Below are 25,351 nucleotides of genomic sequence, written 5' to 3' on the forward strand. Positions count from 1 at the left end.
CAGCTCGTAGACTTTTTTGTGCGGTCTTCATATTTTTCATTTTGAAACCCACAAAGGTCGGCGGCATTTTCTACAAGGAACTGCCCACGTGTTCGAATGTTAGGGATGTTAGGAAGTCTTGAAGTTTGGCGTTTGGTCATTATTTCCCAGGCAATACTTGCAAGGACCGCTTTTGAGAGACTCTTTATTGATGAAATGTACAATTCACATATTACAGCAATGAATGCGCTTTATGTCGAAATTGTGGTTCCGTTTGCTGCAGACAGCTCGTAGACTTTTTTGTGCGGTCTTCATATTTTTCATTTTGAAACCCACAAAGGTCGGCGGCAGTTTCTACAAGGAACTGCCCACGTGTTTGAAGGTTAGGGATGTTAGGAAGTCTTGAAGTTTGGCGTTTGGTCATTATTTCCCAGGCAATACTTGCAAGAACCGCTTTTGAGAGACTCTTTATTGATGAAATGTACAATTCACATATTACAGCAATGAATGCGCTTTATGTCGAAATTGTGATTCCGTTTGCTGCAGACAGCTCGTAGACTTTTTTGTGCGGTCTTCATATTTTTCATTTTGAAACCCACAAAGGTCGGCGGCAGTTTCTACAAGGAACTGCCCACGTGTTTGAAGGTTAGGGATGTTAAGAAGTCTTGAAGTTTGGCGTTTGGTCATTATTTCCCAGGCAATACTTGCAAGAACCGCTTTTGAGAGACTCTTTATTGATGAAATGTACAATTCACATATTACAGCAATGAATGCGCTTTATGTCGAAATTGTGGTTCCGTTTGCTGCAGACAGCTCATATACTTTTTTGTGCGGTCTTCATATTTTTCATTTTGAAACCCACAAAGGTCAGCGGCAGTTTCTACAAGGAACTGCCCACGTGTTTGTACGTCAGGGATGTTAGGAAATCTTGAAGTTTGGCGTTTGGTCATTATTTCCCAGGCAATACTTGCAAGGACCGCTTTTGAGAGACTCTTTATTGATGAAATGTACAATTCACATATTACAGCAATGAATGCGCTTTATGTCGAAATTGTGGTTCTGTTTGCTGCAGACAGCTCATAGACTTTTTTGTGCGGTCTTCATATTTTTCATTTTGAAACCCACAAAGGTCAGCGGCAGTTTCTACAAGGAACTGCCCACGTGTTTGTACGTCAGGGATGTTAGGAAATCTTGAAGTTTGGCGTTTGGTCATTATTTCCCAGGCAATACTTGCAAGGACCGCTTTTGAGAGACTCTTTATTGATGAAATGTACAATTCACAAATTACAGCAATGAAGGCGCTTTATTTTATTTTTATTTTATTTTATTAACATAAACGGCAAATCTGCCTTTTACAAATATTTATAATATTAACATATTTGAATAGAGAGAGCGACTCTTGCTGGATGAAATGTACAATTCACATATTACAGCAATGAATGCGCTTTATGTCGAAATTGTGGTTCCGTTTGCTGCAGACAGCTCATAGACTTTTTTGTGCGGTCTTCATATTTTTCATTTTGAAACCCACAAAGGTCGGCGGCAGTTTCTACAAGGAACTGCCCACGTGTTTGTCTGTCAGTGATGAAGAGAGATCTTGAAGTTTGGCGTTTGGTCATAATTTCCCAGGCAATACTTGCAAGGACCGCTTTTGAGAGACTCTTTATTGATGAAATGTACAATTCACATATTACAGCAATAAATGCGCTTTATGTCGAAATTGTGGTTCCGTTTGCTGCAGACAGCTCGTAGACTTTTTTGTGCGGTCTTCATATTTTTCATTTTGAAACCCACAAAGGTCGGCGGCAGTTTCTACAAGGAACTGCCCACGTGTTTGAAGGTTAGGGATGTTAGGAAGTCTTGAAGTTTGGCGTTTGGTCATTATTTCCCAGGCAATACTTGCAAGAACCGCTTTTGAGAGACTCTTTATTGATGAAATGTACAATTCACATATTACAGCAATGAATGCGCTTTATGTCGAAATTGTGGTTCCGTTTGCTGCAGACAGCTCGTAGACTTTTTTGTGCGGTCTTCATATTTTTCATTTTGAAACCCACAAAGGTCGGCGGCAGTTTCTACAAGGAACTGCCCACGTGTTCGAATGTTAGGGATGTTAGGAAGTCTTGAAGTTTGGCGTTTGGTCATTATTTCCCAGGCAATACTTGCAAGGACCGCTTTTGAGAGACTCTTTATTGATGAAATGTACAATTCACATATTACAGCAATGAATGCGCTTTATGTCGAAATTGTGGTTCCGTTTGCTGCAGACAGCTCGTAGACTTTTTTGTGCGGTCTTCATATTTTTCATTTTGAAACCCACAAAGGTCGGCGGCAGTTTCTACAAGGAACTGCCCACGTGTTTGAAGGTTAGGGATGTTAGGAAGTCTTGAAGTTTGGCGTTTGGTCATTATTTCCCAGGCAATACTTGCAAGAACCGCTTTTGAGAGACTCTTTATTGATGAAATGTACAATTCACATATTACAGCAATGAATGCGCTTTATGTCGAAATTGTGATTCCGTTTGCTGCAGACAGCTCGTAGACTTTTTTGTGCGGTCTTCATATTTTTCATTTTGAAACCCACAAAGGTCGGCGGCAGTTTCTACAAGGAACTGCCCACGTGTTTGAAGGTTAGGGATGTTAGGAAGTCTTGAAGTTTGGCGTTTGGTCATTATTTCCCAGGCAATACTTGCAAGAACCGCTTTTGAGAGACTCTTTATTGATGAAATGTACAATTCACATATTACAGCAATAAATGCGCTTTATGTCGAAATTGTGGTTCCGTTTGCTGCAGACAGCTCATAGACTTTTTTGTGCGGTCTTCATATTTTTCATTTTGAAACCCACAAAGGTCAGCGGCAGTTTCTACAAGGAACTGCCCACGTGTTTGTACGTCAGGGATGTTAGGAAATCTTGAAGTTTGGCGTTTGGTCATTATTTCCCAGGCAATACTTGCAAGGACCGCTTTTGAGAGACTCTTTATTGATGAAATGTACAATTCACATATTACAGCAATAAATGCGCTTTATGTCGAAATTGTGGTTCCATTTGCTGCAGACAGCTCATAGACTTTTTTGTGCGGTCTTCATATTTTTCATTTTGAAACCCACAAAGGTCGGCGGCAGTTTCTACAAGGAACTGCCCACGTGTTTGTATGTTAGGGATGTTAGGAAATCTTGAAGTTTGGCGTTTGGTCATTATTTCCCAGGCAATACTCGCAAGAACCGCTTTTGAGAGACTCTTTATTGATGAAATGTACAATTCACATATTACAGCAATGAAGGCGCTATATTTTATTTTTATTTTATTTTATTAACATAAACGGCAAATCTGCCTTTTACAAATATTTATAATATTAACATATTTGAAAAGAGAGAGAGACTCTTGCTGGATGAAATGTACAATTCACATATTACAGCAATGAATGCGCTTTATGTCGAAATTGTGGTTCCGTTTGCTGCAGACAGCTCAAATACTTTTTTGTGCGGTCTTCATATTTTTCATTTTGAAACCCACAAAGGTCAGCGGCAGTTTCTACAAGGAACTGCCCACGTGTTTGAAGGTTAGGGATGTTAGGAAGTCTTGAAGTTTGGCGTTTGGTCATTATTTCCCAGGCAATACTTGCAAGAACCGCTTTTGAGAGACTCTTTATTGATGAAATGTACAATTCACATATTACAGCAATGAATGCGCTTTATGTCGAAATTGTGGTTCCGTTTGCTGCAGACAGCTCGTAGACTTTTTTGTGCGGTCTTCATATTTTTCATTTTGAAACCCACAAAGGTCGGCGGCATTTTCTACAAGGAACTGCCCACGTGTTCGAATGTTAGGGATGTTAGGAAGTCTTGAAGTTTGGCGTTTGGTCATTATTTCCCAGGCAATACTTGCAAGGACCGCTTTTGAGAGACTCTTTATTGATGAAATGTACAATTCACATATTACAGCAATGAATGCGCTTTATGTCGAAATTGTGGTTCCGTTTGCTGCAGACAGCTCGTAGACTTTTTTGTGCGGTCTTCATATTTTTCATTTTGAAACCCACAAAGGTCGGCGGCAGTTTCTACAAGGAACTGCCCACGTGTTTGAAGGTTAGGGATGTTAGGAAGTCTTGAAGTTTGGCGTTTGGTCATTATTTCCCAGGCAATACTTGCAAGAACCGCTTTTGAGAGACTCTTTATTGATGAAATGTACAATTCACATATTACAGCAATGAATGCGCTTTATGTCGAAATTGTGATTCCGTTTGCTGCAGACAGCTCGTAGACTTTTTTGTGCGGTCTTCATATTTTTCATTTTGAAACCCACAAAGGTCGGCGGCAGTTTCTACAAGGAACTGCCCACGTGTTTGAAGGTTAGGGATGTTAAGAAGTCTTGAAGTTTGGCGTTTGGTCATTATTTCCCAGGCAATACTTGCAAGAACCGCTTTTGAGAGACTCTTTATTGATGAAATGTACAATTCACATATTACAGCAATGAATGCGCTTTATGTCGAAATTGTGGTTCCGTTTGCTGCAGACAGCTCATATACTTTTTTGTGCGGTCTTCATATTTTTCATTTTGAAACCCACAAAGGTCAGCGGCAGTTTCTACAAGGAACTGCCCACGTGTTTGTACGTCAGGGATGTTAGGAAATCTTGAAGTTTGGCGTTTGGTCATTATTTCCCAGGCAATACTTGCAAGGACCGCTTTTGAGAGACTCTTTATTGATGAAATGTACAATTCACATATTACAGCAATGAATGCGCTTTATGTCGAAATTGTGGTTCTGTTTGCTGCAGACAGCTCATAGACTTTTTTGTGCGGTCTTCATATTTTTCATTTTGAAACCCACAAAGGTCAGCGGCAGTTTCTACAAGGAACTGCCCACGTGTTTGTACGTCAGGGATGTTAGGAAATCTTGAAGTTTGGCGTTTGGTCATTATTTCCCAGGCAATACTTGCAAGGACCGCTTTTGAGAGACTCTTTATTGATGAAATGTACAATTCACAAATTACAGCAATGAAGGCGCTTTATTTTATTTTTATTTTATTTTATTAACATAAACGGCAAATCTGCCTTTTACAAATATTTATAATATTAACATATTTGAATAGAGAGAGCGACTCTTGCTGGATGAAATGTACAATTCACATATTACAGCAATGAATGCGCTTTATGTCGAAATTGTGGTTCCGTTTGCTGCAGACAGCTCATAGACTTTTTTGTGCGGTCTTCATATTTTTCATTTTGAAACCCACAAAGGTCGGCGGCAGTTTCTACAAGGAACTGCCCACGTGTTTGTCTGTCAGTGATGAAGAGAGATCTTGAAGTTTGGCGTTTGGTCATAATTTCCCAGGCAATACTTGCAAGGACCGCTTTTGAGAGACTCTTTATTGATGAAATGTACAATTCACATATTACAGCAATAAATGCGCTTTATGTCGAAATTGTGGTTCCGTTTGCTGCAGACAGCTCGTAGACTTTTTTGTGCGGTCTTCATATTTTTCATTTTGAAACCCACAAAGGTCGGCGGCAGTTTCTACAAGGAACTGCCCACGTGTTTGAAGGTTAGGGATGTTAGGAAGTCTTGAAGTTTGGCGTTTGGTCATTATTTCCCAGGCAATACTTGCAAGAACCGCTTTTGAGAGACTCTTTATTGATGAAATGTACAATTCACATATTACAGCAATGAATGCGCTTTATGTCGAAATTGTGGTTCCGTTTGCTGCAGACAGCTCGTAGACTTTTTTGTGCGGTCTTCATATTTTTCATTTTGAAACCCACAAAGGTCGGCGGCAGTTTCTACAAGGAACTGCCCACGTGTTCGAATGTTAGGGATGTTAGGAAGTCTTGAAGTTTGGCGTTTGGTCATTATTTCCCAGGCAATACTTGCAAGGACCGCTTTTGAGAGACTCTTTATTGATGAAATGTACAATTCACATATTACAGCAATGAATGCGCTTTATGTCGAAATTGTGGTTCCGTTTGCTGCAGACAGCTCGTAGACTTTTTTGTGCGGTCTTCATATTTTTCATTTTGAAACCCACAAAGGTCGGCGGCAGTTTCTACAAGGAACTGCCCACGTGTTTGAAGGTTAGGGATGTTAGGAAGTCTTGAAGTTTGGCGTTTGGTCATTATTTCCCAGGCAATACTTGCAAGAACCGCTTTTGAGAGACTCTTTATTGATGAAATGTACAATTCACATATTACAGCAATGAATGCGCTTTATGTCGAAATTGTGATTCCGTTTGCTGCAGACAGCTCGTAGACTTTTTTGTGCGGTCTTCATATTTTTCATTTTGAAACCCACAAAGGTCGGCGGCAGTTTCTACAAGGAACTGCCCACGTGTTTGAAGGTTAGGGATGTTAAGAAGTCTTGAAGTTTGGCGTTTGGTCATTATTTCCCAGGCAATACTTGCAAGAACCGCTTTTGAGAGACTCTTTATTGATGAAATGTACAATTCACATATTACAGCAATAAATGCGCTTTATGTCGAAATTGTGGTTCCGTTTGCTGCAGACAGCTCATAGACTTTTTTGTGCGGTCTTCATATTTTTCATTTTGAAACCCACAAAGGTCAGCGGCAGTTTCTACAAGGAACTGCCCACGTGTTTGTACGTCAGGGATGTTAGGAAATCTTGAAGTTTGGCGTTTGGTCATTATTTCCCAGGCAATACTTGCAAGGACCGCTTTTGAGAGACTCTTTATTGATGAAATGTACAATTCACATATTACAGCAATAAATGCGCTTTATGTCGAAATTGTGGTTCCATTTGCTGCAGACAGCTCATAGACTTTTTTGTGCGGTCTTCATATTTTTCATTTTGAAACCCACAAAGGTCGGCGGCAGTTTCTACAAGGAACTGCCCACGTGTTTGAAGGTTAGGGATGTTAGGAAGTCTTGAAGTTTGGCGTTTGGTCATTATTTCCCAGGCAATACTTGCAAGAACCGCTTTTGAGAGACTCTTTATTGATGAAATGTACAATTCACATATTACAGCAATGAAGGCGCTATATTTTATTTTTATTTTATTTTATTAACATAAACGGCAAATCTGCCTTTTACAAATATTTATAATATTAACATATTTGAAAAGAGAGAGAGACTCTTGCTGGATGAAATGTACAATTCACATATTACAGCAATGAATGCGCTTTATGTCGAAATTGTGGTTCCGTTTGCTGCAGACAGCTCATATACTTTTTTGTGCGGTCTTCATATTTTTCATTTTGAAACCCACAAAGGTCAGCGGCAGTTTCTACAAGGAACTGCCCACGTGTTTGAAGGTTAGGGATGTTAGGAAGTCTTGAAGTTTGGCGTTTGGTCATTATTTCCCAGGCAATACTTGCAAGAACCGCTTTTGAGAGACTCTTTATTGATGAAATGTACAATTCACATATTACAGCAATGAATGCGCTTTATGTCGAAATTGTGGTTCCGTTTGCTGCAGACAGCTCGTAGACTTTTTTGTGCGGTCTTCATATTTTTCATTTTGAAACCCACAAAGGTCGGCGGCAGTTTCTACAAGGAACTGCCCACGTGTTTGTATGTTAGGGATGTTAGGAAATCTTGAAGTTTGGCGTTTGGTCATTATTTCCCAGGCAATACTTGCAAGGACCGCTTTTGAGAGACTCTTTATTGATGAAATGTACAATTCACATATTACAGCAATGAAGGCGCTATATTTTATTTTTATTTTATTTTATTAACATAAACGGCAAATCTGCCTTTTACAAATATTTATAATATTAACATATTTGAAAAGAGAGAGAGACTCTTGCTGGATGAAATGTACAATTCACATATTACAGCAATGAATGCGCTTTATGTCGAAATTGTGGTTCCGTTTGCTGCAGACAGCTCAAATACTTTTTTGTGCGGTCTTCATATTTTTCATTTTGAAACCCACAAAGGTCAGCGGCAGTTTCTACAAGGAACTGCCCACGTGTTTGAAGGTTAGGGATGTTAGGAAGTCTTGAAGTTTGGCGTTTGGTCATTATTTCCCAGGCAATACTTGCAAGAACCGCTTTTGAGAGACTCTTTATTGATGAAATGTACAATTCACATATTACAGCAATGAATGCGCTTTATGTCGAAATTGTGGTTCCGTTTGCTGCAGACAGCTCGTAGACTTTTTTGTGCGGTCTTCATATTTTTCATTTTGAAACCCACAAAGGTCGGCGGCAGTTTCTACAAGGAACTGCCCACGTGTTTGAAGGTTAGGGATGTTAGGAAGTCTTGAAGTTTGGCGTTTGGTCATTATTTCCCAGGCAATACTTGCAAGGACCGCTTTTGAGAGACTCTTTATTGATGAAATGAACAATTCACATATTACAGCAATAAATGCGCTTTATGTCGAAATTGTGGTTCCATTTGCTGCAGACAGCTCATAGACTTTTTTGTGCGGTCTTCATATTTTTCATTTTGAAACCCACAAAGGTCGGCGGCAGTTTCTACAAGGAACTGCCCACGTGTTTGAAGGTTAGGGATGTTAAGAAGTCTTGAAGTTTGGCGTTTGGTCATTATTTCCCAGGCAATACTTGCAAGAACCGCTTTTGAGAGACTCTTTATTGATGAAATGTACAATTCACATATTACAGCAATAAATGCGCTTTATGTCGAAATTGTGGTTCCGTTTGCTGCAGACAGCTCATAGACTTTTTTGTGCGGTCTTCATATTTTTCATTTTGAAACCCACAAAGGTCAGCGGCAGTTTCTACAAGGAACTGCCCACGTGTTTGTACGTCAGGGATGTTAGGAAATCTTGAAGTTTGGCGTTTGGTCATTATTTCCCAGGCAATACTTGCAAGGACCGCTTTTGAGAGACTCTTTATTGATGAAATGTACAATTCACATATTACAGCAATAAATGCGCTTTATGTCGAAATTGTGGTTCCATTTGCTGCAGACAGCTCATAGACTTTTTTGTGCGGTCTTCATATTTTTCATTTTGAAACCCACAAAGGTCGGCGGCAGTTTCTACAAGGAACTGCCCACGTGTTTGAAGGTTAGGGATGTTAGGAAGTCTTGAAGTTTGGCGTTTGGTCATTATTTCCCAGGCAATACTTGCAAGAACCGCTTTTGAGAGACTCTTTATTGATGAAATGTACAATTCACATATTACAGCAATGAAGGCGCTATATTTTATTTTTATTTTATTTTATTAACATAAACGGCAAATCTGCCTTTTACAAATATTTATAATATTAACATATTTGAAAAGAGAGAGAGACTCTTGCTGGATGAAATGTACAATTCACATATTACAGCAATGAATGCGCTTTATGTCGAAATTGTGGTTCCGTTTGCTGCAGACAGCTCATATACTTTTTTGTGCGGTCTTCATATTTTTCATTTTGAAACCCACAAAGGTCAGCGGCAGTTTCTACAAGGAACTGCCCACGTGTTTGAAGGTTAGGGATGTTAGGAAGTCTTGAAGTTTGGCGTTTGGTCATTATTTCCCAGGCAATACTTGCAAGAACCGCTTTTGAGAGACTCTTTATTGATGAAATGTACAATTCACATATTACAGCAATGAATGCGCTTTATGTCGAAATTGTGGTTCCGTTTGCTGCAGACAGCTCGTAGACTTTTTTGTGCGGTCTTCATATTTTTCATTTTGAAACCCACAAAGGTCGGCGGCAGTTTCTACAAGGAACTGCCCACGTGTTTGAAGGTTAGGGATGTTAGGAAGTCTTGAAGTTTGGCGTTTGGTCATTATTTCCCAGGCAATACTTGCAAGAACCGCTTTTGAGAGACTCTTTATTGATGAAATGTACAATTCACATATTACAGCAATGAATGCGCTTTATGTCGAAATTGTGGTTCCGTTTGCTGCAGACAGCTCGTAGACTTTTTTGTGCGGTCTTCATATTTTTCATTTTGAAACCCACAAAGGTCGGCGGCAGTTTCTACAAGGAACTGCCCACGTGTTTGAATGTTAGGGATGTTAGGAAGTCTTGAAGTTTGGCGTTTGGTCATTATTTCCCAGGCAATACTTGCAAGGACCGCTTTTGAGAGACTCTTTATTGATGAAATGTACAATTCACATATTACAGCAATGAATGCGCTTTATGTCGAAATTGTGGTTCCGTTTGCTGCAGACAGCTCGTAGACTTTTTTGTGCGGTCTTCATATTTTTCATTTTGAAACCCACAAAGGTCGGCGGCAGTTTCTACAAGGAACTGCCCACGTGTTTGAAGGTTAGGGATGTTAGGAAGTCTTGAAGTTTGGCGTTTGGTCATTATTTCCCAGGCAATACTTGCAAGAACCGCTTTTGAGAGACTCTTTATTGATGAAATGTACAATTCACATATTACAGCAATGAATGCGCTTTATGTCGAATTTGTGATTCCGTTTGCTGCAGACAGCTCGTAGACTTTTTTGTGCGGTCTTCATATTTTTCATTTTGAAACCCACAAAGGTCGGCGGCAGTTTCTACAAGGAACTGCCCACGTGTTTGAAGGTTAGGGATGTTAGGAAGTCTTGAAGTTTGGCGTTTGGTCATTATTTCCCAGGCAATACTTGCAAGGACCGCTTTTGAGAGACTCTTTATTGATGAAATGAACAATTCACATATTACAGCAATAAATGCGCTTTATGTCGAAATTGTGGTTCCATTTGCTGCAGACAGCTCATAGACTTTTTTGTGCGGTCTTCATATTTTTCATTTTGAAACCCACAAAGGTCGGCGGCAGTTTCTACAAGGAACTGCCCACGTGTTTGAAGGTTAGGGATGTTAGGAAGTCTTGAAGTTTGGCGTTTGGTCATTATTTCCCAGGCAATACTTGCAAGGACCGCTTTTGAGAGACTCTTGCTGGATGAAATGTACAATTCACATATTACAGCAATGAATGCGCTTTATGTCGAAATTGTGGTTCCGTTTGCTGCAGACAGCTCATAGACTTTTTTGTGCGGTCTTCATATTTTTCATTTTGAAACCCACAAAGGTCGGCGGCAGTTTCTACAAGGAACTGCCCACGTGTTTGTCTGTCAGTGATGAAGAGAGGACTTGAAATTAGGCATCTGGTTATGAAATACAACAAAGGAAATTAAACTGTTGAATTTAATTTTTCTTTCTAATCCTTCTACAATGGCGAAAGCTTATTCTTCACTTAGTTGGAGATTTGCGTTATGATCTAGTATACAAATCTATGAAGGTAATATGGAAGTCTAGGCATCTACAGGGCTTATGACCTGTCAATGGCTGGTTTTAGTGGCCACTTTACACACTGTGTAACATTCACCATTCTGCCTATATTTGAACATCTATATTCCTTCAATTCTTTCATCCGTTGATGTTTGTGAAGTTAAAGAGCTGAAACCTTTATTTATGCGGGTGAGATTCATCTAATTGAATTATTTCACCTACGTACTAGGCAACGCCTGGAAATATTATTTTTTGAATTTCTATACTTCTTCATGGACCAGGTCATTCATCAACAAATACAAACAGCTCCCCGGGGAATTGAATCCAGTCCTTGTCTACGAAAATTTGTACAAGCTCAAAATATTGTCAAGTAATATCACATAATATCGTTTTGTTATAAGTAATTACATGTCATATTAATGACAAAAATATTTAATTTTAATAAAATATACTTTAAATCTCTTTCTTCCCATTCCTTTTTATATATTTTCGGAATATAATTTCTATATCTCAAGTGATTCCATTTTTACTTTAACTTTTGACAGATCGTTTAAAAGTAGCTAGTATTTATTTGTCAATAAAAAAGTTGTTTAATCTAGCGACAAAGTCGCTAAATTGGCAACACTGGGGAGACCAGTTCTCTAAAAGTTTTGCTCCCACGAGAGAGAGCGAATTGTTCCGTTAGGTTGTTCACCCTTAGTTCGTAATGGACAGTTCTGACGACCTAGCAAATGCTTCGGAATTAATTTGTTACAAAATACAGGTAAACGCCGTTTCACGCCGGGGTTCCGTTCCGAGAGACGGTGTAAAATGAACACAAATATAATGCAAGATATAGGGTTAGGTTCCGTGTCAAAATCCTAAGAACAATCTAAGATGTTTATTATATTCCAAATAAATTATAAATGTATTTAATAAATAAAACAGAATTTTGGAAAAAAATTGATTGGAACCAGCATGAACACGATCACAATACTAGAGAAAAGAACAAAATTAGACTTCCATTTAGGAAAAAGGCAAAGTCACAAAATTCCATTTTATTTAAAGCAATTAAAAAGTATTACGAAATGGAAAAAAATATTTATGAAGAAAAAAACATATCAATATTTAAAATAATGGTCAAGACATATGTGATAAACAGTTTATAAATTAAATATATTTGCAATGTTATTATTAGAACACGCATAACAATATGTATGATATGTGTGCCCTACTTTAAGATTAAAAAAAAAAAAAAAATACAGTTTAAATTCATTTACAAATTAAATAATAATATTTTGATGTAAATAATGTTTTTTTTATAATAAATACTAACCTCACCAGTTCGTAGGTACTAAAAATGTCACACGTTTTTGAAAAAAACATCCAATTTCATTTGCTTTGATTGTTGCTTCCTTTCTTGATTATGATTATTCACACACACAATAGGCTGCTCGCGTACACGGTAATAGAATAAAACAACGTGTAAAAGTGTGTCTGCTATCAGAATCGCGGCGCCTACTGTCGTCTGGTGTCGGCCGGACCGGGGAATCCCACGCCGGCACCAATCGGCGTAAATCGAACCGGTGCCAAACGACGTTTACCTGTACATTGAAAATTCAATTACCTTGAAGTGGTTTTGATGCATTTTGATTCATTATTCGACTGATTATATTTAAAAGGATTTTCTAACAAAACGTCTAGACTTTGTATTTTCATCATTGGGTGGAAAAAATCTGGGGGCGTGCCGGAGCAATAAATTCTGTAAAATCTCAATGTATCGCTCTGTGTCGACTGTTAGTCTGATCTTCATAAAAATATGGACCAATGATTCCTAATGTAGTTGCAAGGACTGCTTCTGAGCGGCGGCTGCTGGATAAAATTCAGCCAATAAAATAACACACGTTAAACCGAATATGACGATTTTCATTCAGAACATTGCGACTTTGCAAATTTCTACCGAGACAGGCGACTTTAGCGTTATAAAATATTCCCAAAGTCTGAAATACAGTGAAAACTCAATTACTTTGAAACAAACAAACAAACCATCACGCCGTTTCCCCGTATGGGTAGGCAGAGAGGATAGAACGCCATATCAATCTGTCTTTGCATACAGACCTCGCTTCCTCTACATTCATACATCTTCTCATGCACGCACGCCGATTATTCCTACTTTTGACATGTCCATCTTCAAGTGGACTCGATCGTGCCGTGTCTTTCTCGTTCTTCCTCGTTTTCTGCATCCATCAACATTCGCATCGTAGATCCTTTTAGCCGTTCGTTCGCTGTCCGTTCGCTCTACGTGTCCAAACCAACGCAGCGCCCCTTTCTTGATTCCGTCGATAATGCATGTCTCAGCCTTTACACGTTCACGGATCTCGACATTTGGCACTTACCGTACATCGTTTTAACACACATTTGCCTGAGGGATCGCATTTCGACAGCATTTAACATAGTTTCATCATTATTTGTTCAATTCCATACATTGGAGTTGGCACTAGAACTCCATTGTGAACTGCTAGTTTTGCCTCCTGCGATAAACATTTGTTTGCCAATCAGTGCACCATTCACCCTGCTCCCGGCACTCACTCTCCTTTCCATCCCTGGTAAACATACTTCCCAAATACACAAATTCTTCTACCTGATTCAGAATATCTCCGTTCTCGCTGATCTCACATTTAGTCATATTTTAATTCCTTTCAAAAACCATCACTTTGGATTTATCAACATTCATAAGCAAATGCCTTTAGTACTTTCATCTCTGACGTTCTGAGCAGTTATTTGGTTTTTCTATTTAGTTTTTCTACTTGGTTTTTCGTATTTTTTTTTATCTCTATCTATCCTCGCCTCTGTTGTATACACCATGATTTGGTCTGACACACGTTTTGTATATCCGAATTATGTTTCCAATAATCATGTGTTCATTGTACTATACGACATTTCTTGGGCATCCAGAAGTTTACTAACTGAGATGGATACGTTCTCATCATCACTATGGCAGCATCATCTGCATGGCATGTGATGTTAATGACCTTATCTCCCTTAGTAGATTCACATTTTTTTTTTAAATCTTAAAAGCGTTTTTTTTAAATATATTTATTCTGCTTGTGTAAGAAAAGGTTTTAGGCGTATACAAGGTGTTCTTTAAACCCTGTCACATCCGAAACCACAATGATCAGTATGGGCAAGAAGACATATTAGCGTATTTAAAAAATATTTTAATGTGCCAATATGTCTTCTTGCTCATACTGATCATCGTGGTTTCGGATGTGACAGGGTTTAAAGAACACCCTGTAAATTGTTGTGCTATATTTAGTTATAGAGGTGCTAAACTTGCTTTGTTTCTTTGTTGTTCTCAATATGTGTTATTTTCTAAATGCTAATATTATTTATGTCCCGAATTGAGTTGTTGTAACTCCTGGGAATGTAATTCAACGTATTACACTTGTAAAATACTTTGTGTTATATGATTTATAAATAGAAAAAAAAAAATATCTTTTCTTGCATACATCGTAGACTTTTGTTAGCAAGAATAGCGAGTCTTCTTTGCTTGAATACAATTTCTAATAAGTTCCTGCATTTATTTCTTGTGCGATTGAAATTAAATTAAATTTGAGATTTCAATCACCTAAGATATTTACCTGACTATATGTATAGAACCAACAGTTCAATCATCAGTAATATTGCTTCTGTCGGAATGATGCAAAATGATGTTTCTAATATCTGGGGTGCTATTCTGAACCGCTCTCGTGGCACGAGAAGACAGTTTTTACACAAAATACGCGAGATAATACGGCCGCGAGAGCGTTTGGAATACCACAGATCCTTAAAGGGCTAAAAGAATGGTTATTTTGAACGACTTTCTCGTGCGTACCTCATTTTGATCAAAATCCCAAAGGCGCTACACTATGTTCCTTAAAATGTAAGATGATTAGAATGTCAGTTTTCAGAAAAACTGACGACATAACTTTGTAGTAACGTCTAAGGATTGATTTATATTGACACACGAAAAATCATTCGTATTTGGTAAGTTTATTTCATCACCGCATCGTTCCCTTTCCGCACCTAATGGTACATAGGGCACTGCATTGGTACACCAATCGCAGCGTATCTTGATCATTTTTGTTGCATGAAGGTAAGATGATCAGTCTTACGCTTCAGGTACCAGTCCAGGGACTATGAAATATTATAATGTGAAAACACCCTTTTAAATAAATATTTCATATGAACCATGTCGGGAATCGAACCCGAGACCTCTTGCATGGCAGGCTAACGCACTGACCATTACACCACGAGGCCGACAAATTAAGTTAATTTATTTTTTTAATACAATTCTTGACATAAATCAACATAAATATATAAAATCCGCTTTAAAACTATTAACAATGTAAATTGATCGAATAAAAAAATAACTAGTTTGATAATGTTCACGAAAAAAGTATAAATGTCTTATTTTTGTGAATAATTGTATTCAACACACTATGATAGGCTTGTTTTTGCGTTTTTTTAATCAATTTTCGGAAACAGAGTTTAATGTTTGCATGTAAAAACTGACAAAATCGATTTGATCGGTACATGATCGGTGATCAGTAATTTCCCATCACTATTGATTTGAGTTTGACAGCTGTCATTCTAATCGTCTTACATTTTAAGGACTTTAGGGTAAATTCCCCCGGAAATAAATAAAAAACAAAATGATTCAAAGCCCTGCCCTACGGGTGTTTATAAATTCTAAGTTAATTTTACATTCCTGAAGATTGTAAATAATATATCAAATAATAAAAAAGTTCAATGTTTTTTTATTTATTTGTTTATACGCATATGTATGTATAATAATAAAACAACGTATATAGCATAGAATTAAGAATAGTCCAGAAGGAGCGTAGAATCATATTTGAATACATCGGACTGTGTCCAACAATTCCCCCACTTAGACACACTTTCGCCGCGCGCATACTTGAAGTCACCGAGTAATATTGCCAGATCGCGAAGAAAATAACCATAACACAAATGTAAAGTAAAAAAAAAGCAATTTGTTAATTTTTCTAAAATTTTATTGCGCACTCGAAAATATTGATTGACACAACAGAGTAGATAATCAAAGGGTCATTTAATAAGAGTAATTGAATTAATTAACTTTGAACTTAAAATATAAAACAAATTTTATTTTACATAAAACGGATATTTTTATATCATGTTAAATAATATTTTATGTTTTAGAGATAATGTCGGCCAAATGTCCACCACGGCTTTGTTTAATCCGAGGTTCAATTTTTATTATTTCTCTTATTATATGAGAAAAGTAGGGTAAATTTTTTTACTACTCTGGCAACACTTGCAAAATTTCCATTTTGTTTCTTCGACAATCTGACAGATGGAAAAATAATTCAATTTTTAAGTGATGCATTTGTGACAAACACATTCATTTGATAATTACACATGAAATATGATTGCATCCTGTTTCTTTAAGATCCTAGCAGTATTTCTACACTTTAAAAGGACACAACACGGCATGGTTAAATTCCAATCAGGAGTTGCGTACTGAGCGACGTCTACAAAGAAACTAATGGGTCAAAATGTAAACCTACTCATTTATGAGTAGTTGAGTCGCTTTCTGTTTAATGTGCGTATGCGGTTTCTGGACTATTCTTAATTCTATGGTATATAGTTTTATTCCACTTTTATTTCATATAATTTATAGTAAGTAAGCATAATTTTTCAGTAAGCTGCTTGTTGTATGCTGATGATGCAGTTCTGTTAGCAAGCAGCAAGGATGATTTGGTTCAAAGAGGATTGGCCTACTACTCGGTTTAAGTGTACAATCTACTTCCATTATCCGTAAGGATAATTAGTAAGTTTTCATAATATAAAATTGCTATTAAGAAATGGATAGTGGAGGTGGGTTGCGCACGGATCGATGAGTGGATCAAGCCAAATAGTTAAAATGTGTGTACTATTTATGAAATTTGTTCTATTGGTCTATATAAATTGGTTATGTTTTTTATGATTATTTTAGTTTTATATTGTTTATTATGTTAATTATAATTAGGTGAATTGGATTAATTACATTTTTTTTATTGTTATTATTATGTTAACTTTGTTAAATAGCTAATCTTAGGCATGTTTCACATTTTGTAAAATGTTTCCCTCGGCACGGGACACCCCAGTGACGGAACATTCTGTATAAAAAAGAATACTATGTAAAAGTATTGTTCCGGACGCGTAAAATCGAATAAATTAAAATAATACAATAATTAGAAAGGATCCCCGGTAAATGTATAGAACTGATGGCTGGGCTCTCAATAAAGATAAAATGGTCACTTTCGAGCCTGGCCTCAGTATTACCGGGGAAAAATAGCTAGGTTAAAATGAATAAAATGTATAAAAATATATTATGTAAATGTCATGTTGCGCGCGTCGCGGCTGCCGACGAAATGGCCCGTACGGGCATTGAGCGCCCGTATTTACGCCACCTGCGGCCGGCGGCATGTAGCGAGTGGCGGGGAAAGATTACCCCCACCACTCCGAGGCAGCCGGCGCGGGTGGGATGGCCGACTCACGGAGCTCGACGCGCACCGCTTTATAAGGCGGTCAAATGGAAATATTAAATCAGTTGAGTTCCTAACTCTGAACAGTTCACACGTGTTTTATTCCGTTCTCCGTCCTGTTCGCCTTCCTGCACTTCGCTCTTCGCTCCGCTCTGCCTGCTGACTGCCTTCGCCTCTCTGCACCACTTGGACCGGGTGGAAAGTCCTTTTCAGGGCTATTGAGGTTGACTTGCGGTCGGCGCAGCTGTGCTCCTACCTTCCGACTTTGTCTTTGGCTCTGTCTGGGAGGGCGGCTTCCCACTTACGCCGGGAAGCTTGACTGCGGCAGACGCGGGTGACGAACCGGCGAAACTTTCATCGTGGTAACGCGTACGTTACATTTGGTCCTTCGGAGCTAAGGATCGTCGCCAGTGGTCTCCAGTCTACAACACACCTACAGCATGCCGGTCAACAGATCGCCTGTGTCGACGCGTTCGGGAACGCGTCGAGACGCCGGCACGGAGCACGAAGAGGAGCTTCAGGAGCCCCAACCGGGGTCTGTACGAGCACATCAGGAGGAGCCCCAGCCAGGGCCTTCACACGACTGCCAGGAGGAGCCTCATCAAGGACTTCTGGAGGAACAAAAGGACTCGGACGAGGGATCCGCACCCTCGGAGCGGTCCATCTCATCGGCGACATTTCGCCGACAGATGGAGGAACGCGAGGCGCATCACGAGAGGCAGGTGAGCAGCCTCAACGAGATCATCGCCGCGCTGAAGGCCGCCAACGCGAGAGAGGACGCCAGACGAGACATGGCAACCCCCCTCACGCCCACCATCGAGAGGGACCTCACATCGCACGGGACGTCGGAACCGGCTCACAAGCCGCTGCCGCTGACGTCAGACGCGTCTAGGACCGACGCAGCCCTCAGTACGAGGGAGGCTGCCGCCGCACGCCACGCCGCACGCTACGCCGCTGATCCGGAGGATACCGGAGCGGCGTACATCCAGCAGCCGAGCCACTACGACAGCAGCCGGGCGAGAGACGGGGCCGCTTGGAAGCGCCCTGTCACCGACGCGGAAGCAGCCTTCAGCACAAGGGAGGCCGCCGCCGCACGCCACACCACACGCTACGCCGCTGATCCGGAGGACACCGGAGCGGCGTACATCCATCCACCGAGCCACTACGACAGCGGCCGGGTGAGAGACGGGGCCGCATGGAAGCGCCCTGTCACCGACACGGAAGCAGCCTTCAGAGCAAGGGAGGCCGCCACCGCACGCTACGCCGCTGATCCGGAGGACACCGGAGCGGCGTACACACTTCCGCCGAGCCACTACGACAGCGGCCGGGTGAGAGACGGGGTGCCACGGAGGCACCCGGTCGCAGAGGCGGACTCCAGGACGAAGGAGGCCGCCAACACACGCTACGCCGCTGATCCGGAGGACACCGGAGCGGCGTACACATTTCCGCCGAGCCACTACGACAGCGGCCGGGTGAGAGACGGGGTGCCACGGAGGCACCCGGTCGCAGAGACGGACTCCAGGATGAAGGAGCCCGCCAACACACGCTACGCCGCTGAGCCGGCCTACGCCGGAGCGACAAACGCACATTTACAAGGCCGCTACAATGAGCGGCATCGGGACAATGAGGCGCCACCCGCACACAGCCGAAGGGAGGACGCCGACGTACGCTACGCCGCCGGGCCAGGCGAGCCCGTAGCGGCACGTACTATACCACTGGGGGGCTACGAGTTTCGTGACCCGGTGAGCGCGTGGGTACAAGAGGGGCTACCCACGGAATACATGCCGCCGGGTGCCACCGGCGAGCCTGTGACGAAATACAGACAGCCGCCGGAGTGGCACACGTTCATGGCGAGGCAAACCGGCGCTAGGGATCTACCGCAATTCTCCGGCGACCCGCTAGAATGGCGAATATTTAAGGCGCAATTTGATCAATCGACACAGATGTGCTCCCTTACAAACGCGGAGAACATTCTCCGTCTGCAACGAGCCCTCACAGGACGGGCCAAGGCCACAGTGTCGTCTTTGCTGGTAGATCCCCGAAATGTGCCGGACATTGTGAAGATGTTAGAGGCCGCCTTTGGACACCCGGAGATCGTCGTGGACAGAGTACTGGAGCGGATAAGAAAACTCCCTAAACTGGCCGACAACGCATCCCTGGAGGCCCTGACGGACTACGCGGTCGCGATAAGAAACGTCGTATCGACCGTAGAGGGCCTCGATGGAAGCCACCTCTCCTCCCCGAAGCTTCTGTCCGAGATGACTCAGAAGCTGCCACGAGTCGAGAGGATGATGTGGATTATGTCACGAGCGGATACCGTGAGAAAAGCTACCCCCAGGGATCTGGCACTGTGGCTAGCGAGACTGACCGGTGCAATACCGAATGCGGGTTGCATCGGGATCAGCACGGAACCCGCCCGAGTGGAGAAAAGGCGTACCCAAGAAAGGCACGTGTTTCTCACTCAGGACAAAAAATGCCTGTTCTGCGACATGAGTGGACACGCATTCGGACAATGCCGGAAGTTTCTCCGGAAAACGGTAGAGGAGAGGTGGACAATTGTGCGTGCCAAGTTCGTGTGCTACGGATGCCTAGAACCGGGACACAAAACGACCACCTGTGAAGCGGCGAAGTGCGACGAGTGCCACGGGCGGCATCATCGGTCACTACACCGCGAGAGAGTGGACAGTACGCCGAACGAGCAAGTCTTATTGACAAGGCGAACGGAAGTCCCAGTGACCTTCAAGGTAGTGCCAGTAACCTTGAAGGGCCCGCGTGGGTCAATGGAGATCCACGCACTACTAGACGAGGGTTCATCGGTAACTCTCCTCGAGGAGGATGTCGCCCGTGCAGTGGGCGCCACCGGGGCCTGCGAGGAGTTGAGACTCATCGGTGCCAGTGGGAACACGGACACGCTACAGTCACAGCGTGTATCCGTAATCCTCGTTAAAGGAAACAAAGAATTTGGTGTCCAGGCACAGACGGTGCGGGTCATGGATCTGCCGCACCGCAACCGAAAGAGCACCAAGACACACGGGCCAGGCATCAAGCCGAAGATGTTAATCGGTCTTGATTACGCCACCCTAATGGTATCTACAGGCCCGCCAGTCCTACAAGAGGACGGGCGGCTAACCATCGAGACGGCCCTAGGAGCCGTCACCTACGGCGGGGCTGTGCACCCCGCCTTTGAATTACCCCCAGACGGCCAGGGTGAAAGGGACTTAGCGGAACTGGTAAAGAAGAGCTTCGCCGTTGACTCGCTAGGTGTAACCACCCTGGAACGTTGCCGCGCCGCAGATGTGCGAGCGGCGGAGCTCATGAGCAGCTCAACCACACAACTACCATCCGGACGATGGGAGACCGGTTTACTGTGGGCGAAAGACGGAGATTCTTTGCCCTGCAACCGGCAAGCAGCCATGAAGCGGCTGCACTCCCTGGAAAATAAACTACGGAAGGATCCGATACTGGCGATCGCATATCGCGCCAAGATGGCGGACTACATTGAAAAGGGATACGCCGTCAAACTAAGCCGCGAGGAGGTAGACGCCCACCATTCGCGCAAATGGTACCTGCCCCACTTCGCGGTGACAAACCCCAACAAGCCTGGCAAGATAAGGGTCGTGTTCGACGCCGCCGCCCAGTTCCAGAGGACGGCGTTGAACGACCATCTACTGACGGGACCTGACCTGCTTTCATCCCTCCTCGGAAACGTGATCCGCTTCAGAGAGGGACGAGTAGCCATCGCGGCCGACATACGGGAGATGTTCCTGCGGATAAGAATCCGGGAAGCCGACCAGCAATCGCAGCGGTTCCTATGGCGGACGCAGGACGGGCAGGAGCCCGACACGTTTGTCTTCGCGTCCATGATGTTTGGAGCGAAGTGCTCACCCAGCAGCGCGCAATTCGTGCGAAACACAGTCGCACGAGCACACGCGAAAGAATTTCCCGCCGCAGCAGAGGCGATCGAGCACAATATGTACATGGATGACTACCTAGACGCCACAGACAGCGAAGAAACAGCTGCAAGCCTGGTACGAGATGTTACCCTCGTACTCGGCAATGGCGGGTTCCGGCTCACCGGGTGGGCTTCAAACAAACCAGATGTCCTGGAAGAAGTAAAGGCCGACGACCGGGCCAATACAGCAGTCACCATAGGGGAAGAAGTAATGACGGAGCGGGTCCTCGGGATCGTATGGGATCCCAAGAGCGACCTATTTATATTTCGGCACGGAGCCGAAAGTGCAGCCATCCCGGAGCGACCCACCAAGCGCGGCATGTTGAGCGCCGCCATGAGTATCTTCGACCCAGTAGGCTTCATTGCGTGCCTCACGATACGGGCGAAGATATTGCTGCAAGCCATCTGGAGGACAAACACAGGTTGGGACCAACCGCTGCAACCGGACCACGCCGAAAAGTGGTTGGAATGGCGCGACCTGCTGGCAGCGAACGGCTGTACAATACCGAGATGCTCGCTGCAAGGGCAGAAAGAACCCGTGACACTGCACGTGTTCTGCGACGCGTCAGAGCAGGCATGCTGCACAGTGGCATACTTTGTGGGGGCCGATACCACAAGTTTCGCAATGGCGAAGTGCAAGGTGGCCCCCCTAAAGCCTCTGTCAGTGCCTAGACTAGAACTCCAGGCAGCGCTACTAGCGGCAAGGATGGCCGCCACCATAAAAAAAGAGAGTCGAGCTCTCATCACCCAAACCGTGTTCTGGACGGACTCGAGCACGGTCCTGTGTTGGCTGCGAACCGACCCACTGCGGTACAGCACGTTCGTCGCAAACAGGCTGGGCGAGATTGACGAGCTCACAGACGTACGGGACTGGAAATGGGTCCCCACCAAGGACAACCCAGCCGACATAGGGACCCGCGACAAGGGCCCACCCGACCTTGCGAGGTCGGGACTATGGTTCGGAGGCCCCGGCTTCCTGAGAAAAGGGGAAGCCGACTGGCCGAAAGAGAAGAAGTTACTACAACAACCGGACGAGAAGACGCTGGAGCGGAAACAACCCCGCCACTTCGTGGGCCACATCAGACGGACGGAGGCCCTACCCCAGGTGCAGCGCTTCTCGTCGTGGACCCGACTCGTCAGGGCGACGGCATGGGTGCTGCGATTCATCGCACGATGCCGCCGCCACGAGTCCCTACCGTCCCCAGGGGGGACCTTTGAACTTCACGCCTCAGAAACACGGGCCGCAGAAATCATGCTGCTGAAGCGGTCCCAGGAGACGGCTTTCGGAGAAGAGCTGGAGCTCCTGAGACGAAAGGCGCCTATCCCGCCGCACAGCCGCCTCCATGCAGCGGCACCCTTCTTAGACAAAGAGGGAGTCATCCGGATGGGAACGCGCATCCAAGCGGCACAGAGCTTCGCAGAGGACTGCAGCGCGCCGCCTATCATGGACGGGACCTGCCCATACACCCGGCTGCTGATCACGCACAGCCACCGGAAGGGTGGCCACCCGGGAGTCGAGAGGACGATCGCCGACCTGAGAGCCAGCTACCTCATCCTGCGACTCCGCGGGGCTGTGAGGAAGATAACACGATGGTGCCCGCTGTGTAAAATGCTGCGCAGCCGGCCCCAACCCCCGCTGATGGGGCAACTGCCTGAGGCCCGACTGGCCTTCAGGACGCCGCCGTTCACGCACTGCGGGCTTGACTTCTTCGGGCCGATGATGATCACCAACGGCCGAAGAAAAGAAAAGCGCTATGGGGCACTGTTCACCTGCCTCACCACACGCGCGATCCACCTGGAGCTAGCGTCGTCCCTCGAAAGCGACTCCGCCATAATGGCCATAAGAAGGATGGCCGCCCGCAGAGGCTGCCCACACGCGTTATACTCGGACAACGCTACCAACTTCAGGGGAGCGGACAAAGAGCTGAAACAGGCCGTAGACGAGCTCCTGGCGGACCCCAGAATGCTCGCCGAACTTACAGTTCGCAAAATTGAGTGGAAATTCATTCCGCCCTCATCACCTCATATGGGGGGAGCGTGGGAAAGACTCGTGAGATCTGTAAAACGAGCCCTCCACGCAACCCTCAACGAGCAGGCTCCAAGAGAGGAGACCCTCAAAACCATATTGGCTGAAGCAGAGTACACCGTGAACAATCACCCGCTCACGCATGTGTCAACCAAGCCCAACGACGAAGCACCGCTGACCCCGAACCACTTCTTGCTCGGGTCAGCCAATACACAGCCAACTCTGGCATATTATAACAAAAAGGAAGAAGGGGCCTGCCTTCATAAGCAATGGAGGATCGCCCAGAAAATGGCCGACATGTTTTGGCGCCGATGGCTGAAGGAGTACCTTCCCACCTTGGCGCACAGGAAGAAATGGCGCGAGCCCGCGCCTCCAATACAGGTCGGGGACCTCGCGCTCATCATGGACCCAAATCTGCCGCGGAATTCTTGGCCTCGCGGCAGAGTCACCCGTGCAGAACCAGCAGCTGACGGACAAGTACGAGTCGTCGAGGTGCGGACCACCAACGGCACCTACACCAGACCAGCGGTGAAGATCGCCGTACTAATGAAGGAAGAGGAACAACGCGCCCAGCAGGAAAATAGTACAGACTAGCTGCACGGGGGGAGTGTTCCGGACGCGTAAAATCGAATAAATTAAAATAATACAATAATTAGAAAGGATCCCCGGTAAATGTATAGAACTGATGGCTGGGCTCTCAATAAAGATAAAATGGTCACTTTCGAGCCTGGCCTCAGTATTACCGGGGAAAAATAGCTAGGTTAAAATGAATAAAATGTATAAAAATATATTATGTAAATGTCATGTTGCGCGCGTCGCGGCTGCCGACGAAATGGCCCGTACGGGCATTGAGCGCCCGTATTTACGCCACCTGCGGCCGGCGGCATGTAGCGAGTGGCGGGGAAAGATTACCCCCACCACTCCGAGGCAGCCGGCGCGGGTGGGATGGCCGACTCACGGAGCTCGACGCGCACCGCTTTATAAGGCGGTCAAATGGAAATATTAAATCAGTTGAGTTCCTAACTCTGAACAGTTCACACGTGTTTTATTCCGTTCTCCGTCCTGTTCGCCTTCCTGCACTTCGCTCTTCGCTCCGCTCTGCCTGCTGACTGCCTTCGCCTCTCTGCACCACTTGGACCGGGTGGAAAGTCCTTTTCAGGGCTATTGAGGTTGACTTGCGGTCGGCGCAGCTGTGCTCCTACCTTCCGACTTTGTCTTTGGCTCTGTCTGGGAGGGCGGCTTCCCACTTACGCCGGGAAGCTTGACTGCGGCAGACGCGGGTGACGAACCGGCGAAACTTTCATCGTGGTAACGCGTACGTTACAAGTATAAATAAAAAAAAATCATTCCAGGGCGTAATAAATTAAATACAGCCTTAATTTGAACACAATGTTAGTAATTGTTTTCTGTATTTGAGATTATTTCCAACGTACAATGGCATCTCTCTCTGTCGTTCAAATCAAGATATTGTTTACGAAAGAGATAACACATTTTTCGAGTATGCCCAAAGAAGATGTATATTCCTTTGAATACATCGTAAGTCAGTAGTTTACATTTGTTTGGATAAAACATTTATAAATTAACGTAGATTAAATGAACATATAGTTTTTTTACTTTGACAAATGATAAATAATGCATGCATTCTTTTTTTTATAATTCAAAAAACAACTTAATTATGTATTTGACCAATTTTAATGATTTTTAAAGTCTGGCGACCGCACAGCCTAAGATGAGCATT

At 43.8% G+C, this 25,351-nt stretch overlaps 1 protein-coding gene across 1 annotated transcript; it reads left to right on the forward strand.

The window, feature by feature from the left end:
- The first annotated feature begins 18,075 nt into the window (after window positions 1-18,075).
- On the forward strand, window positions 18,076-24,207 carry LOC148284548 (uncharacterized). The gene is made up of 2 exons (XM_088238439.1): window positions 18,076-18,544; window positions 19,145-24,207. Exons 1-2 carry the CDS (start codon window positions 18,076-18,078, stop codon window positions 24,205-24,207), a joined length of 5,532 nt encoding a protein of 1,843 aa, XP_088094565.1.
- The last annotated feature ends 1,144 nt before the right edge of the window (window positions 24,208-25,351 follow it).

The sequence above is a fragment of the Micrasema longulum genome, unplaced genomic scaffold, assembly GCF_059751315.1.
Source record: "Micrasema longulum isolate JH-2025_06_02 unplaced genomic scaffold, ASM5975131v1 h1tg000111l, whole genome shotgun sequence".
Lineage (NCBI taxonomy): Eukaryota > Metazoa > Arthropoda > Insecta > Trichoptera > Brachycentridae > Micrasema > Micrasema longulum.

Excerpts from the sequence above, each read along its gene's own strand:
- LOC148284548 (XM_088238439.1), top strand. The coding sequence starts at position 18,076 with ATGCCGGTCAACAGATCGCCTGTGTCGACGCGTTCGGGAACGCGTCGA. Across the intron at positions 18,545-19,144 it reads TAGGACCGACGCAGCCCTCA|AGACGGACTCCAGGATGAAG; the intron begins GTACGAGGGAGG and ends ACCCGGTCGCAG.